Consider the following 16,752-nt stretch of genomic DNA (forward strand, 5'->3'; position numbering starts at 1 on the left):
TATATAAAATAATGAGACAACTCAGAACAGCAAGCCCCCATACATCCACTACACGGGAACCAAGCAGCCCATAACAGACTTATATTTAACAGCTTCTAAGTTACAGAACATTAGAGAAAGGAGAAATACCCCAAAACAATACACAGCTGTGTCAAGCAATAACTTTCTTTGCTGAAATTAAAGCAAGTGATTTTCATATCTTATTTCTTAGTACAAGAAATCTGGCAAAAACCTAAAATAATGGGGGACAAATGGACAAAAATAGGGACAGATTTTAAATATTATTCTTATAAACTTAGAAAGTTGTTAGAATAAATGATTCGTACATATGTATTCTGTGAAGGATATGAAGTGTGAAACTGAAATGTATATCATTATTTAGTGTCTTAGTGTCTTCAATCCTCACTGATTTTCCAGAACACCACAAATTTTATAAGGAACACACCGAGAATATGAGGTAAATATCTGGACAGTCTGTGAAAATCTGGACAGTTGAGAGGTCCGAATTTGAAGATTGTAGAAGTAAGCACATGCGGAGAATGCGCTGCTGCCTATGTACACTTAATCCTTGTGCCCACTGAACTCAGAAATGAAGCAACTGGCCAAATTTTCAAAACTGTATTAAAAGATTCATATCCTTTATGACAAACATATTTCTGCACGAGCATTACCTAACTACCCAACCATAACTTTTAGTTGTTACAACTCTGAGTCTAATTAGCTACATTTTCTCCATACCTTTTAAAAACACCAAACCACAAATAAAAGGAAGGAAGCAATATTAGTACACTTTGCCTCAAAAACTTAACATAATAAACAGTACGTGATCCTTAGATTAAAGTTGTTTGAGTTAAATCTGTCTATGGCCTGCTGTATGTTGGAGATGGTAGGTAATGCAGTTAATGCAGGACAATTAGGAGGGATCTGTTTAGCTACTTCAAGGCAATACAGCCACTGGCATTCTTTCAGGATTTAAGTTCAAAGATAGCTATATGATGCTATACAGCAATCATTCTCTGAAAATCCTGATATATAGTTTTTACTGTAAATAGCAACAATTAAAATTGAAATAGCATAGTTCTGTATCAACGCTGTAACTTTGATTGAAGTATTACCTTACCTCATGACTTCTCAGACATAGTTGCAGTGAACATTTCTCAAGTCATAGAAAATATCTAGAACATTGCTTAACTATAAAAAGGATTACTCTGTTTCCATGGCAAAATCAAAAACACAAGAAAAACAAATATAACTTTGTTACTGATGGTTAACAGTTGTTTGTTCACCTTACAAATGCAGAACCTTTTACAAAACACAGACAGACACACACACACATACACACAGATGCACTTAGACAGACATACAGACACACACACACACACACACACACACACACACACACACACACACACACACACACACACACACACACACACACACACACACGCTCACACACAGCCACCACAAAATAACTGAAGATTTGTCCCACTGCACTGTACTTTCATCAATGATCTTTCATCAGATCTATACTTTAATTTACTGAATATGTAGCATTTTCAATATTTACCCTTCCTGAAAACAGACCTTGAACTCTTCCTGGAGGCTAGTTTTAACGTGAGAAGAAATTTAGTAAGTTTCCTATTTATTGTAAAGGTGGCATGTTGAATATGTGTTGGAATGGACAGTTTCTGGCCTATGATAATCACAAAAGTACTGGACCTCCCTACTGTTTGAACAATTAACTCATGTTTGGCAAAGGCAAGCAGTGTATCTCCAGAGATAACTGCCTTAGACTATTTAGAGAGTTATTGCAACATTTCTAGGGAACGGTCATGAATCTGATTGACAACACCAAGTCAGCAATTGTGAGATGGAATGGGAAGAATCTCATTGTGGTTACAAAAGAACAAAAAGAAAATGTGGCCAATTACTGACCCTAACTGAGCTCCACGGGAGATGGGCTTGGAACAAACAATGAGAACACACTATGTAGTCAAGTTCTGTAATTTAACCTTCCAACTGGCCAGAATTTTACAGAATGTCCAAACTTTTATCTCATATTTTTGGTCTATTCCTCATATAACATGTGGTTTCCTGACAAATCATTGAAGATAGATGTTAGATATAAAAAAAAAAATGTGTTTCAGACTCCATGCCCTTCAGAAAATGCATGCTAATGCAAGACATGCAATGCTGTTGACTTTCTAAGTTTATAAGAGCAATGTTTAAAATCTGGGTGGCACAGTGGCACAGCAAGCAGTGTTGTTGCTTCACAGCAAGAGGTTCTCCAGTTCACTTCTTGGGGTGTCTTCTGTGTGGAGTCTGCATGTTCTCTCTGTATTTGCTTGAGTTTTCCCGCTGGTGGTCCATTTTTCTCTCACATTCCAAAGACATGCAGTAGGTGAATTGGACACTGTAAATTGCCACATTTTATTTATTTTTTTATTTATTTTATTTGACATTTGTTGAACGGGAAAGTCTGACTGGGTCAGAACTCATTTTCAGCTTAGGCCAGGGGAGAAAAGCTTCACAAAGTATAAAAACACTTTACAAAATGGAAAAAAAACAATTTATAAATATGGAAACATTTTGCAAAAAAATGAAATACGGTTATAATTACATTTCATTTTTTTGTTGACATATTGGCAGTTGATAATTCTTATTGTAATCAAGAGCTATAGGCATAAAGGTTAATACAGTTGGTTTATCTAGCTGAAAATTTTTCTAGGTAGGCTGATAAATACAATTATAATGAAAGTTTGTACAGTTTAATAAGGGTGTCTACAGGGGTTTTTAGGTAGATTGCAGGTAGATCTTTGAAAAAAAGAGGTTATGGGAAAGTAAAGGTTTAGCTAAAGTAAATTAGTAAGACTAGCAGCTAATTTGTAGAGAGAGGTGGGGGAGCTGGGCTGATTGGAACAGAAGTTGCTAGGTTGCTTTGTAACAGAGACAGATGTTTGTATCTTTCAGGTGATTTTTTAGCATGAGTTTGACATTCTTGTGGTTGTAATTGTCCTGATGTTGGTTGATACGGCATTCTAGAGTTTCGCTGCAGTGTAGGAATATAGGCACTGACCAGTTTTTTTGTTTGGTCTGTGGAGGGTTACTAGATGTTTATCTTCAGGTGGAAGACTTCTTGTGGGTATGTAGGTTTGGAGGAGTGAGATGAGTGCTGGGCAGTTATCAGCTTGGTATATAACTTTGTGTACTATATGTAGTTGTAGGTGGTCTAGGAAGAGTGGGAGTTTGAGCCAATTGAAGGTACTGAGAGTAGTACAGTGGTGTGCATTGTGGGGTACATTTATACACATTTTGCACTTTTATTGTAGCAGGATTCCAATTTATTTTGTAAGGTAATCTGAATGTTTCTCAGAATGGGAGCACCATAGAGAAGGGAAGGGAGCCGATAATTAGCAGTCAGAGTCGATTTGATGGTTGAGTTGATGAAGTTTTTGTGCTGGTATAGCATTCCTAGTTTGCAGTGCGTTTTTTTTATTGATTTTTGATGCCATAGGTGTGAATGTGCATGCAAGTGTGTGGTGTGGAAGACCAATAACTGCAGGGCTGACGTCTTGGCAGTGTGAACCCTGGGTATAGATGATTGCTACTGTTGAAGTAACACCCCAGACTCCTGTGCAAAAATGGGAAAAGGGTTGTTGATGGGATGGATCAAAAATCTGCTCCTGATTTTGGGCCTTTGCTCCCCCCGAACATAAGGGAATCATTATGTTTCAGGAAACTAAATGGTACAAAGTGGGTGGTTTGGAAGGTGGTTCACCGACTGAAACATATGCTGTAGCTGAATCTAGGCATGCCAATATAATGTAAAAACAAAACACAATGCATTTTAATAAATATAAAAATGTGAGCTTATCACTGCAGTTTTTTTGCATTGCTCCCTCTTAAGAGCATGCTGACTATAACAGATCACATAGTTCCTGGTATACTGTAATGACAGTAAGCAACTTTACTGTAGCTGGCCAAAGCCTAAGGATCAAACTATGTCTTTAGCAATATGGATGGTCACCTGACTTCTTTTTTGGGTGGAACAGCAAAAGCAGTCTTCACCAAGGGCTATAACACATTCAAGAACAGAGCAGTATACCAATCAGTGCTATAACACATTTAAGAACAGAGCAGTATGCCAAGCACTGCTATAAGACATTCAAGACTAGAGCAGTATACCAATCAGTGCTATAACACATTCAAGAACAGAGCAGTATACCAAGCACTGCTATAAGACATTCAGGAATAGAGCAGTATACCAATCAGTGCTATAACACATTCAAGAACAGAGCAGTATACCAAGCACTGCTATAAGACATTCAAGAATAGAGCAGTATACCAATCAGTGCTATAACACATTCAAGAACAGAGCAGTATACCAGTCAGTAAACAGGCATAGTAATAACCTCTAAATAAAGATGTGGGTAATGCTGTCTTCAGTTCAGTATGATTTATTTTACTTGTATAATGTACTTGTTAAACACATTTAAGATCTGTTTTATACATATTTCAGGTGATTACGTTTGAAATAATACATTTCTTTCTATGCTTCTATAGCAAACTGTTGATGGAGGTAGATTAACTCAGGTGGAGATGCACTAATTTCTTTGTGTGGACATCACTGCACTGTGTAGTGGGGTGTGCATTTCATGACACTTTGAGTGTGTTTTAGAACTATTTTCTCAGCTTCTCTAATGTGTGGAATTTAGAATATAGTAGGACAGCTATAGTTTACTGAAGACATGTAAAGGATTTTTTTGTGTGTTTTTGTACCATCAACATCAATTTGTATTTATAAGCTGTAGAGTTCTGTTAGAAAGAAAAAATACCTATTGTCCAATTAAGCCACTTGAAGGTGTGTTAGGAATTAACAGACAGGTAAACTGATGAGCCTCTATATTGCCTATAGATGTGTGTGTGTGTGTGTGTGTGTGTGTGTGTGTGTGTGTGTGTGTGTGTGTGTGTGTGTGTGTGTGTGTGTGTGTGTGCGTTTACAATTTTGTATTCTGTGATGGGCCAGCAACTGATCAACAAGTTGAACCAGCTGAAGGCTTGGATAATGCTATCTGTTTATGAGACTCTGAATAGCCTAAAGCAAGTGTTCACTGACAAATGAATGAATGAGGTATCTTCACCTTGATAATGCAATATTTGATCATAGAAATAAAAATATATAGGAGAGGATAAGATTATTACTGCAATGATTCTATAACAATAAGTGTATACCTTAGGAGAGGATAATTGCTGCAGTCATTGCATAACAATAAGTGTATACCTTAGGAGAGGATAATTGCTGCAGTCATTGCATAACAATTAGTGTATACTTTAGGAGAGGATAGTGTAATTACCAGAGTCATTGCATAACAATAAGTGCATACTTTAGGAGAGGATAAGTACTGTAGTCATTGCATAACAAGAGTATACCTTAGGATAGGATAGTCTAATTACTGCAATCATTGCATAATAATGATTAAAGACTATAAGGAAACATACATATTAAAATCTTTGTATAGCAAGTGTATATTGGAGGATGTACTGCAGATGTAGTCAGCTAAGGTGTGCTGCATCAGCCATGCATTCAGTAGAAACAAACAAGCCTAATTTACTTTATGTACTACTTCTAGCTATGATAGGGTGAATGAAATTATCTGATTCATCTTTACACATAGGCTGTGAATTAATTAATTAATTCATTCATTCATTCATTCATTCATTCTCTGATAATTTGCTTTACCCAATTCAGGGTCATAGGAGACCTGAAACTTACCACCTACCCCCGTACTCATTTAGTCCAAGGCAATCAAACCAGTCCTAGGCAATATGTCAGCATATTGCAGGCAGCATGTGCTTACTACTTAATCCCACATAACACATACTGCTAGCAGCAACTTTAAAGACTGCCATTTTACCTACAGCAGGTCTTTAGGACGTGGATGGAAACTCGAGATGTTGAAAACCCACATGTATGTAGGGAGGGCATGTAGATTCCTGACAGAAAGTACTTTAGGTGAGAATTGAACTGGTAAACTAGGAGTTGTGAGCCTGCAATACTAACTTATGTGCCTCTGCTGCCCTAGATTAAAAACACGTTCAATTCAATCTACTGTCATACAAACAAAGCAGTTTTGAACAAAGACTTTTGAGCCCCCTTTTCATTCTGCTAGTGTTAAACTTTCTAGTGATTTGGAGTGCATCTAGAAATATGCCTTCCATGTTTTTCAACACTTCACTTCAGTATATTTGTTATGATTTCTGTACTACTTTATTATTTAGGTTGTATGGATGGTTTAACCAAACTAAATCTGTATTGGTATTATGTTGTGTTTCTCTTGGTTGCTGTTGTATGTCTCCTACACCATTCTCACTGCCAGAAATGTACATTGCATACTCTGATAAATATCTGATTAAATGATAATAGATGCAGGCATTACTATCATATTGTAAGAGCAAATTTAACAGTGGGTAATGCTTTACTTCCTGTATTCTTTAGATGACCTTTGAATGACTGATTTCTTTGTTTTAATTAAACAACTATTAAACATAGCTTCCTTTCTTGTCAGCAAATGAACTCTAATATTTTTTCTTACGTCTTTTGTTTTTTTTTTTTAGATAACAATCCCTTATGAAAACAGGACCAGTGAGACTTTGTATAACAAAATGACCATATCAGACTTACAAAATATGGTACCACAGGTCAGTGGAATGACTTAATAGGAATATACTTAAAAAGGTTGAACTTTTTTATTGAAGACTTTGCTCTAGGATCATGGACATGAAATGGTTTGTTCATTATCTATGGAGACATAAGTGGACATTATTCCCTTTTTAACTATGTAAATGCTAGTTTTTGTTTAAAATTATTGTCATGATTTAAAAGTTGCTAATACTTCACAGCAGTTAGAAATGTATGCGTCTTTTATTCTATCTTTTTCTTGATAATCAGAGATTAGCGTCAATATTGTGAAGACAGTACAGTCTCTGAAAGCAAAAATTATTTTGTAGCATAACAAGTTCTACGATCTTAATGTTAACTGGTTGCTACACAGGGAAAGTGATTTGAAGATGTGAATGATTAAAATGGGCAAAACTACCATTACTAGTTTTCATTATCGGACAATTGCTTCCACTGGACTTACCTTAACACTGAGTAAATTATCAAATGTGTTATCATAGTGAGGTTTAAAAAAAGGTAGCTAGTCTGACTGGTGGGTCTAGACATCCCTTTAGTGTAGGTTACAGTCACCCTGCCTTATGTACTTTATGATTTCAAGAGGTAGAGCTACTTGGCCATAAAAACTACCCCCCAGAACAGTAAAAAGAATGAAAATTAAACATTTTCTGTAAGTTGTTGTGCAATGGTCATGTGATTGGTTCTTACCCCCTCATACTATCTACTGGCATGGATTTGAATCCCACCTCTTCATATATGACATATCCCAAGATGTGAAATAGATTAATGGCAGTGCACATGTATACTGATGATGTTAAGATATGTGGCTCAGCAATTCAGATATGTTTTCTATATTTCTTACGGAGACACCAGTTGGCATAATGGTTAAGGTGTTTGTTTCCCATGCACAAGGTACAAGGTTTGATCCTGACTTTTGGCCAGTGTTTGGGAAACAAACACCTTAACCATTATGCCACATGTCCCTGTGTCTCTGTGGTGTTTCTCCCACCTCCCAAAACATGCTGAGTGTCTCCATCTCAAAACTCACCCAAGAACAGAGTTGTTTACAGCAGCACAGATTCTAGATGCTGCCTTATAGGGGAAGAGTTGTATAGAGCAACACTTTGAGCATCTACTGTGGTTCACAGTATCCTCAAGACTGGAGAACACGGATAACAGACTGCCCACAGTGGCAGGGCTAGCCACTTGCTGGTGTAAAATATGGCTCTAGGTGATTCAATCATGTTGGCTAATGTCAATAAATGGGCATAAGTATTTGTCAGTGATAACTGGGTTGAGGACCCGCCCTACTCGACTTATGTCAGGAAGCCATGTTAACAATGTTAAAGGTCTATGAGTACATTTTGGCCATGTATGTGCTTGCCATTAAGCACATCAGCCGTGGATCAATAGGCTGGCCAACCCATGTCCATTTGCCTAGCTTGCATTACCTGGGATAGCTCTGTCAAACAAAAGCTGAAAGTAAAACTAATCAAACTGCCAAACAAGAACTAAAGATTGCTGTGCTCCGTATAGATACACTGACAGGATGGACCTTGAAAGTGGATGACACAACAGTAAGGAGGAAGTTGTCATAACGATTACAGTGTTTGCCTCACAGACAAAGGGTACAGGGTTTTATTCTCACCTTTGAAGGAAATTGGCTAGACTTAAAATGACACAGAAGAGCAGTGGGCCTAGCACTAACCTATAAGTTGCATACCATAACAGTAATAGTAATTTTGTCTTGCTTTCTATTATGGAGTATGTCGACTAATAGTAATTTCAGTGAGTGTTGTTACTCCAGCTTAAACAGACAACAGTAGGAAAATGGGGAACCTCAATGGTCACTGATAGTGTTTTTCAGCAACATTCATTCACAGTAATGGTACTCACACAAATAGCAATCATGCAACCAACTTGGTCCCTAATGTTTCCCCAGTGCAGAGCCACTGCACGTGTGGTGTGAAGGAAGCAGCTGCCCCAGGCAAAAATTCTTAAAAGGCATGTCAATCACTATCAGATAGGTGCTGATTGTTTCCTGCAAGTGGTGTGCATTAATTTAAGCAGCCACAACTGCACATATTGCAAAACTCCTCACATACAACACCACAGATACCTACACATTCCATATATGCATACATTTGTACATGTTTATGTACATATATATGGAATATGTAAGTGTCTGAGGTGTGGTACACGCAGATATCAATATAATCAATTTATACATTACTTATCAGGATGTGTATACTTGTCAGTTATAACAGCTCATCCACTGGGTCTGCAGAACCTGACTAGCATTTCCTGGACTTACTGTGATGCAGGTTTGGGACTGCTGAGGGGACTGAAGCACCCTAAGGCAGTGCCATAATGTTGCAGAGGAGTGTTGTTTGTATATGCGCCTACATTCATGCCACCTGCACACACTTCCTCATGTTTCAGGGAAAGATGTACAATGGATGTATTGGCACATGTTCCTTCCTCCACAGCAACTCAGCTACTTCCCTGCTACCCTGAAGGCAATGCACAACTATACATCCCTGGCCTCCATTAGGAATTATCCATGAGGTGTCTCCAAGTGAACATCTTCCTGTCAGCAAGGGTACATCCATCCTCCTTGCCTGAGTCATTAAGTGCAATATCTACTAATCAAATTCAGGCCACATGGGTCATAATCAAGACTCTGTCCATCTATGCCATTGGCATGAGATATTTCCATGTTACTAACAGTTTGTTCATAATTTCATCGAGCAACATTGACTCCCTAAGTAATTCTGTCAGGAACTCAACAGAATCCACTCATCTATAAGACTGATTTTGGAGTACTCATCTTCAACTGTCACCTTCCTGTTTCTGGACACTAGTAGAAACATATAGAACTAAATTAACAGGAAACCAACAGACTGACAGACTTACAACTGTTTTCAGAACAGTAACTCACAAACTTATATCCTCATTTGAGCCAGTAAGGGTGAGAAACATGGACAGGAAATACAGCTGAAGGAAGACATTTATGCTCATGGCCACACAAGGAGCTTGACAGAGCTGTAGAAAGAGCAATATATGGAGATTATCCAGTGACAAGGTTATGCTTGTGGCAACAAATCATTCAGACCTTAAAAACTCTACAAAATCATACAGGACTGCCAATCAATATTCAGGGAGGATGCCAATTTGGGAAACATTTTTTTCAGAAACTGACACTATTGTCTATTGAACAAATTGCACATCTAAATAGTCTTGTACTGGGAAGCTCAGTGAGGACACAACACAGTCCAAAATGGCACAAACTCCTGTAGTAATCCAAGAGGCAAATCACATCAAATGATTTGTACTTCTGTGAGCATAACAACTTTAAAAGTCAGATATTGTAATGAAAAGTTTTGATTACATAGAATTATGGTTTATCTAATCAATGTAAAAACTGCCTGGGGACAGGTTATATAGGTGCCACAGGTCAGGCAGTTAACATGAATACCCAGAGACACACAGTTACTCACAGAATGACTGATAAGACAGTTGGAACAAGTTTCTCAGTCTGATCATTCTGTATCAGGCATAGTGGTTATGGATATTAAAGGAAATTTCTAAACAACTCTGGAAAGAATAACAGCAGAGATAAAGCTAACTTGATTATTCAGTATGAAGGTCTTTGGTCCAAATTACATTCTCAGTTCTATGAGACATAAAAACATGTAAGAATTTTTCCTCCTGAGCAATGAAAAGTGGACAAATACTAGGCATACTGAATAACAAGTGTGTGTTATACAAGGTAATGCATACATTTATGATGATTTTATGCTAAATCCAATATTTCATATATCTCAGAAAGTTAACAGGACTTGAAAGACTTAGGGGTGGGTTGTCTAATGTTCCACATGTTTTATTTATGTAAATAAAATAAATGTCATATAAGGTTAACATATTATTTTGAGTATAAGCAACCATATTTTAAAAGTGATTAGCACATTTTAACATTGTAATAAAAGTGTGTGCTTAGTATTCCTTGTGATGTCCAGTTAATATCCCACTGAACTGCCACCAATTAATGTGATATCTCCTACTATCCTGGGTCAGTAACTAATAAACTTCAATCCTCACTATTGACACCATTGTGAGATTGTCACTTAAACAGGAGTAATATTTCGCAATTGTTCTCTAAGACCACAACAGGAACACGTTCTATAGCCTGGGACTAGATGGTATACTTCTGTCCACCCCTAATGTATTTCCTTATTACACACTTCAGAGCAATGTGTCCCAGTTTAAGACCTCTGATATACTCACATTTAAATAAATTAAATCTTACACATCAAAACACTTCTAGGAAAGCCTGACACAGATTTCCAGCTGTGTCTCTTCCCCAAAATAGTATGGTAATGCTGTCACCAGTCAGGGTGTCTTCATGCCCTTCTAAAGGAGTGTCCAATTATGAAAATTAAATATTAAAACAAATAGTAGCAAATGACCTAAGTAGCCCGGCTTTTGGAGTGGCCCAGAAAGTTATCATGGCAAGTATAAGCACTCTCAAATCACTGAAGATAAAGGACTGACTGTCCAGCCACAATGTAAGTTAATAAAAATGTTTAATATTGACAAAAATGATTAAAAATATAAAACAGTAATTTCCAGTAAACAAACAGAACTCAGTCACCAGGAAAATAAAATCAATACTGTAGGATAGAAATACAAAATTCAGAAAAACTCTAATTGATCTAACTGATTAGTTATAATTTCCTATCTGACTAAAGAACACTGTCCCTGATTTAAACTAAATTATTACAACAGAGCAAAGGCAGGCTTGCAGTTCTTGGTGAGTCCTTTTGGGTAGCCACTGGACAGTGCATCTGTGAACTGCAATTGGCTGTTATAACTGACAATTGACAACTGTAACTGACTGTTAACTGTCTTCAGCAGGCTTTCTTTTTGACTAGTCTAACTGTCACAACTGTTCTAATTCTAATTTTCATTTCATATTTCATACTATGTTCTTCATCTGTAAATATGTTGTAAGTAATTGCTATGTAAATTGTTAATCACTATGTAATCCAATGTAAATACTGTCTGTTTATTTTAACTGTGGAGCTTTTCTCTGGGCCTCTGCTGAAAAAGGACCTATGTCCAGTCGGAGACTCCCGGTCAACAAATTTAAATAAATAAATAAATATTTTGAAAATCAACCAACAGCTGTTTTCTAAAATTCCTTCCTGTCTTTCAGCTTCTGACAGTGACACAAAGCAACTGTCAACATTCTGATGACATCATCTGCTGATCATCTGAATCTGAGACTGCTTGCCTTTTGTGAATGTTTATTTACAAACATGCACAGTTAGATGTCAAAAGACATTGTTCAAGTTTTTAAAGCATTGTGTTCAAACATATCATAAATCAACATGTAAGAACTTATTTACAATATCATAGCTAGTCATGCTGGCATACAATACACAAGACAATCTGAAATGATATGCAAAACTTCAGCCAGACATGCTAGCACAGATGACAGTGTCTAATTTCTTCACTCTCCTGTTCTTCAATGCTATTAGCAAAGATGGAGTACTGACACAACTTAAACTTATGATGGCTAATTCCCAGTTATATTCCTCCCTGTTTGCGAATAGTTCTATGTACTCTACAAATTGCACAAGCTATGTCACTTTCAATGATCTATGGTATGTTGTGTTTATACCCATCTATATATATCTCTGTTGATCGAATTTTCAGAAAGTTGAACTCCATATGGTCGAGACCATATGATTGAGTTTTTGAAAACTCAGAGCTTTTGAATGGAGATTGTGATACAACAAGGTCAGGAAATTTACCCTTTTACTCACTGTAGCGCAATCTCAGAGTTGGTATATATAATTTGTGGGGGTGCAGGGGGGCTTTCTCCCTGCAAAAATATAAAAAAGGTAGATTTTTGTGTTTTTTTTGGGGGGGAAACTCGATCTTATGGTCTCTTTAATATATATATTTTTTAATTTCCGAAAATTCAGTCATCTGATATACACTTATATATATGGGTCTACTTCAAATAAACAAAAAACACTTACCCAAAAACAAGAAGACCAAGACGGCAACACCGAATCTTCATTTAAATAACACTTCATATAACTGACAATTTACCGAAGAAAGAAGGCATTCGGCCAACATTTGGAAGTTTGCTCTTTTTCCCCTATAGTGTGATCTCGGAGTTGGTATAATTAGTTAGGGGTGGTGTGGGGGGTGGTATGCCTCTGTGTGCTTTTTGTGTGTGTTGGCTGACTGCCTCCTTTTCCTGGGTAAATTGTCGGTTATGTGAGGAGTCGTTTAAGTGAAGATTCAGTGTTGTCGTCTTGGTTATTTACAATTCAGGTAAGTGGGTTTTTGTTTATATGAAGTAGACCCATATATATATATATATATATATATATATATATATATATACATACACATACATATATATATATATATATATAATATATACGCCAATTCTATATGTCATTTAATTCCTGTAGGTGTCAGACTAGATGACTGGAAATAATGCTGAATGAGTACTTACTGCTCCATCTCTGACCTCCATTATTTGGGAAGGGAACATTGTTGAAGAGGTTGCATGCTCATAGCTTGAATCAGTACTTAGGGACTATATCCAGTACTTAGGGAATCTATCCACAATGCTTTTACTGTCCAGTTTCTGCATAAGACACAGCAGTGAAATAGTCCTTATACTGGTCCTGAATGACCTCTTAGTGGTGAGGTATCCATGATATTCAGTTTTGTTACTCACAGATCTCTGTATTTGACATAGTATATTACAGTCTTTTTTGTGACTGTCTTCAGTCCTACTTTGATATGACAGGCATGCCCCTGAATGATTTGCCTTCTACCTTACAGATCATACCCAGTGGATTATGTCTGGGATCATCTCTTCATCCATTTATTTTGATGCACATGGAATTTCATGGGTCCCATTTTTGTCCCATTGTTGTTATTTGTGCAAATGCTTCCACTGGGAGAGCTTCTTAGCAAAAGGTGACTTCTGTATCATTGCTATACTGATATATATATATATATATATATATAGGCTGCACTCTGCCTCTCTTTCCATCAAACATATTGTCTGCTGTGAATTTCATATGCAACATTTAGAAACAATTTAGTACTGGATGATAGCTAATCACTCATGAGTGAACATAATTAGGACTTGTATCCATGACTCTTCATGCCACATTGAATGAATTGCTATTTACAATGGTGAAAGGTTGGCACTTGTAAGGCAGGTGAAAAATATTGTCCTTTTCTGATTACAGATGAGTACTCACAGAACAGGTGTCATGTTGTGGAGACCTCTTATTTCCCTCTTTGAAATATTTCTTGCATCAATAATCTCCTTTTCAAGAAGATCTCTCAGTGGTGATACAAAGCTTGGTTTATTCTCGGCTTAATAATAACAATTCCTTTTACATGACATTTTCTGACTGTTATCCAGCTTGACTTCAGCTAGTTAAACATTCTGAAGTATTGTTTATTGGTAGTCCTCATGATTGCCACATTACTAATGTCCTGAGGAGCTTGTAATTGCTGTCTGTTCAATCACATATAATATTTGAAGTATTACTGCTGGTTTATCTATCCCTACCTGACCTGTATCCTCAATACTTTAAGGAACTCCCCATTACCTTCTGTTTAGCAAGGTCTCTTTATTCATCTTCATGGAGTCGTTGGAGGTTACAAGTGTAGGTCTGGAATCTTCTGATATCAGGCCCCTTCATCTCTGGAACCTCTTCTTCCAATGTTGAGGCAATGAGGCTCACTTTATGGCTTTAAAATGTTACTCAAAATGTATTTATCTGAAATATGATCAGCCTTCTCTGCATATGATTACTTTGATCCTGTCAGTCTATTCCATTCTGCCTACCTTGACTTGACTAGCGCACGTTGAAAATGTTCTGGTTTATAATCTCACTGTTTTATTTTATTTTGTCCTTCTTTGCCTTCTGTCATGTCATTAATTTTATGATTTGGTTATTGCCTGCTAAGACAGAGGAACTATAGCGTATAACGTTCTACCTTTTTTGGTGAATTTTACTAATGTGTGAGTTAATTCTCATAGGCAGACTAGATGACATGACTTGTTTTACATATTTTATTGTTTATGGTTTTGGGGGAGGAAGCACCTATATAAATTTGAGCTTAAGTGTTTCTGTTTTCTATTAATTGAGCATCAGTTCTAATTTATACTAATGTATCACTGAAGGAGATATTTTGTTTTTATGTTATGACAGGCCATGGCCCATACTTTTAAATTCTCAGGTTATCTTTGTGTTTTTCACACACACACACACACACACACACACACACACACACACACACACACACACACACACACACACGCACACACACACCAGATATGCACACACACGATTCTGTTATATTTACCAGTACTGCAAGTACTTTTTTGTCCTACAGAAAAATTTACTAAGGACCAAAGCAAAAGAAAAGTCCTTGTGGACATCATATAAATACTTCGTAAGATGAAAATGTTGACCAAAGGCAAATCAGTTAAAGGTTTTAGCTCTTCTAGGTGTGAGTGTGTGCGTGTGTATGTCTTCTGTGGAAGGTTGGGCGCCGGGCTGGCAACTCGACACCGTAAAACTCAACTGCCAATCATGAGCGGACAGATGATCCGCTGTGGCAACCCCTAACCGGGAAAAGCCAAAAGAAGAAGAAGAAGAAGAATTCTTCAGTGAAACAAAACTTTATCCAAAACTAGTATAGCCTACAACTGGCACTTCCTTTTATAAACATTTAGCTGTCATGTGATGCATAATCTCCAATCAGAATTATCGGAGCCACACATATAAAGTCACCCTTGTAACATTGTAGCATTTAAAAAATGGGACCATAGTTTTACTGCATGGAGTTCTAAAACACTGTTAATAGATGCACTGTCATTGATTCCAGGATATTGTATATCATCTAGCAACAGTTGCCAGTGAAGCTCTCTGTATTACAAAATAAAAAAAAAATGTTTGTCAAGATAGCTTACATAAAACCTATAAGCAACAAAATATAAAGGTGGGTTAGACTGGGGTCTGTTAGTAGGGCTTCCTGAAACCATTTGAGCATCTTATATGGAGAAACCTTAAATAAGACTTTCAAATCAGTAGTATCAAAATTAAAATTATCACTGTAGTCACATAATGCCAATTATTGCAAAATGTGCCTGGAATTTTTTAGCACATGATGTTTGTTACCAAAAAATGCCCTTCACCTTTTTTGTGATATGATATTTATTTTATTTATTTATTTTACATTTGTTGACCAGACTAGTCTAACTGGATATATGTCCATTTTCAGTAGAGGCCCGGGGAGAAAAGCTCCACAAAACAGATAGTTGCAACTACAGATACAGTACACTTTACAGACAATACAGTTGTTTACATAGCAACTTAGTAATCATGAGAGAAAAAAAGACAAAACAATAATAGAAGAAAAAATTATTTAGAAGGCAGTGACACATTCCTAAAGTCCAAGCTGGATATACATCACAAACAAAGTTATTTACAAGGCAGTGATAATTCATAATGTCCAAGCTGGGTAAACATCATCATTTCCTAGAATGGTTTGTAAGAAGGATATAATTTATACAGTCTTAAATAAGCTTAACTGATCAGATTTAGAAGTGTAAGAAGGAGATGGACTTAATATAGCAGTAGAGAAATTAGTATTTAGTGCACAGAACATAAGATAACAGGAAGGGGGTTCTTAGTCTGGGTTAGTACATGGACATAGCCAGTGAGTTGTAAGGTATAATTTGACTTTCTTTTTGAATAGTGGTGTTGAAGAAAGAGATGTGAGTTCACAGGGAAGTACGTTCCAGGTTTTTCCCACAGTGTTAGAGAAAAGTGCATCCCCTGCTTTATTGTTGGGTTTTTGTCTGGATACCAGTAGTTTATTTGCTGAGTGTAGGTTTGTAAAATTTTTATACGGGGTGATTAGACTCGTGAGTATTGGTGTATTGCTAGGATGATAAAGGGTCTTATGGGCAATGATAAGTTGGTGGTATTGAATCTAATAATGCAGCTCCAGCCAAC

At 36.8% G+C, this 16,752-nt stretch overlaps 1 protein-coding gene across 1 annotated transcript in view; it reads left to right on the forward strand.

The window, feature by feature from the left end:
- The window catches only part of PHEX (phosphate regulating endopeptidase homolog X-linked), a 1,091,028-nt gene that overhangs the window by 354,737 nt on the left and 719,539 nt on the right, over positions 1 to 16,752 (forward strand). Inside the window, exon 8 of the mRNA XM_044072288.1 lies at positions 6,616 to 6,699. Coding sequence (XP_043928223.1) covers positions 6,616 to 6,699 — 84 coding nt within the window. The remainder of the gene's footprint in view (positions 1 to 6,615; positions 6,700 to 16,752) is intronic.

This window comes from Protopterus annectens, chromosome 5.part0 (genome assembly GCF_019279795.1).
Source record: "Protopterus annectens isolate FY-2018-M chromosome 5.part0, PAN1.0, whole genome shotgun sequence".
NCBI lineage: Eukaryota > Metazoa > Chordata > Ceratodontiformes > Protopteridae > Protopterus > Protopterus annectens.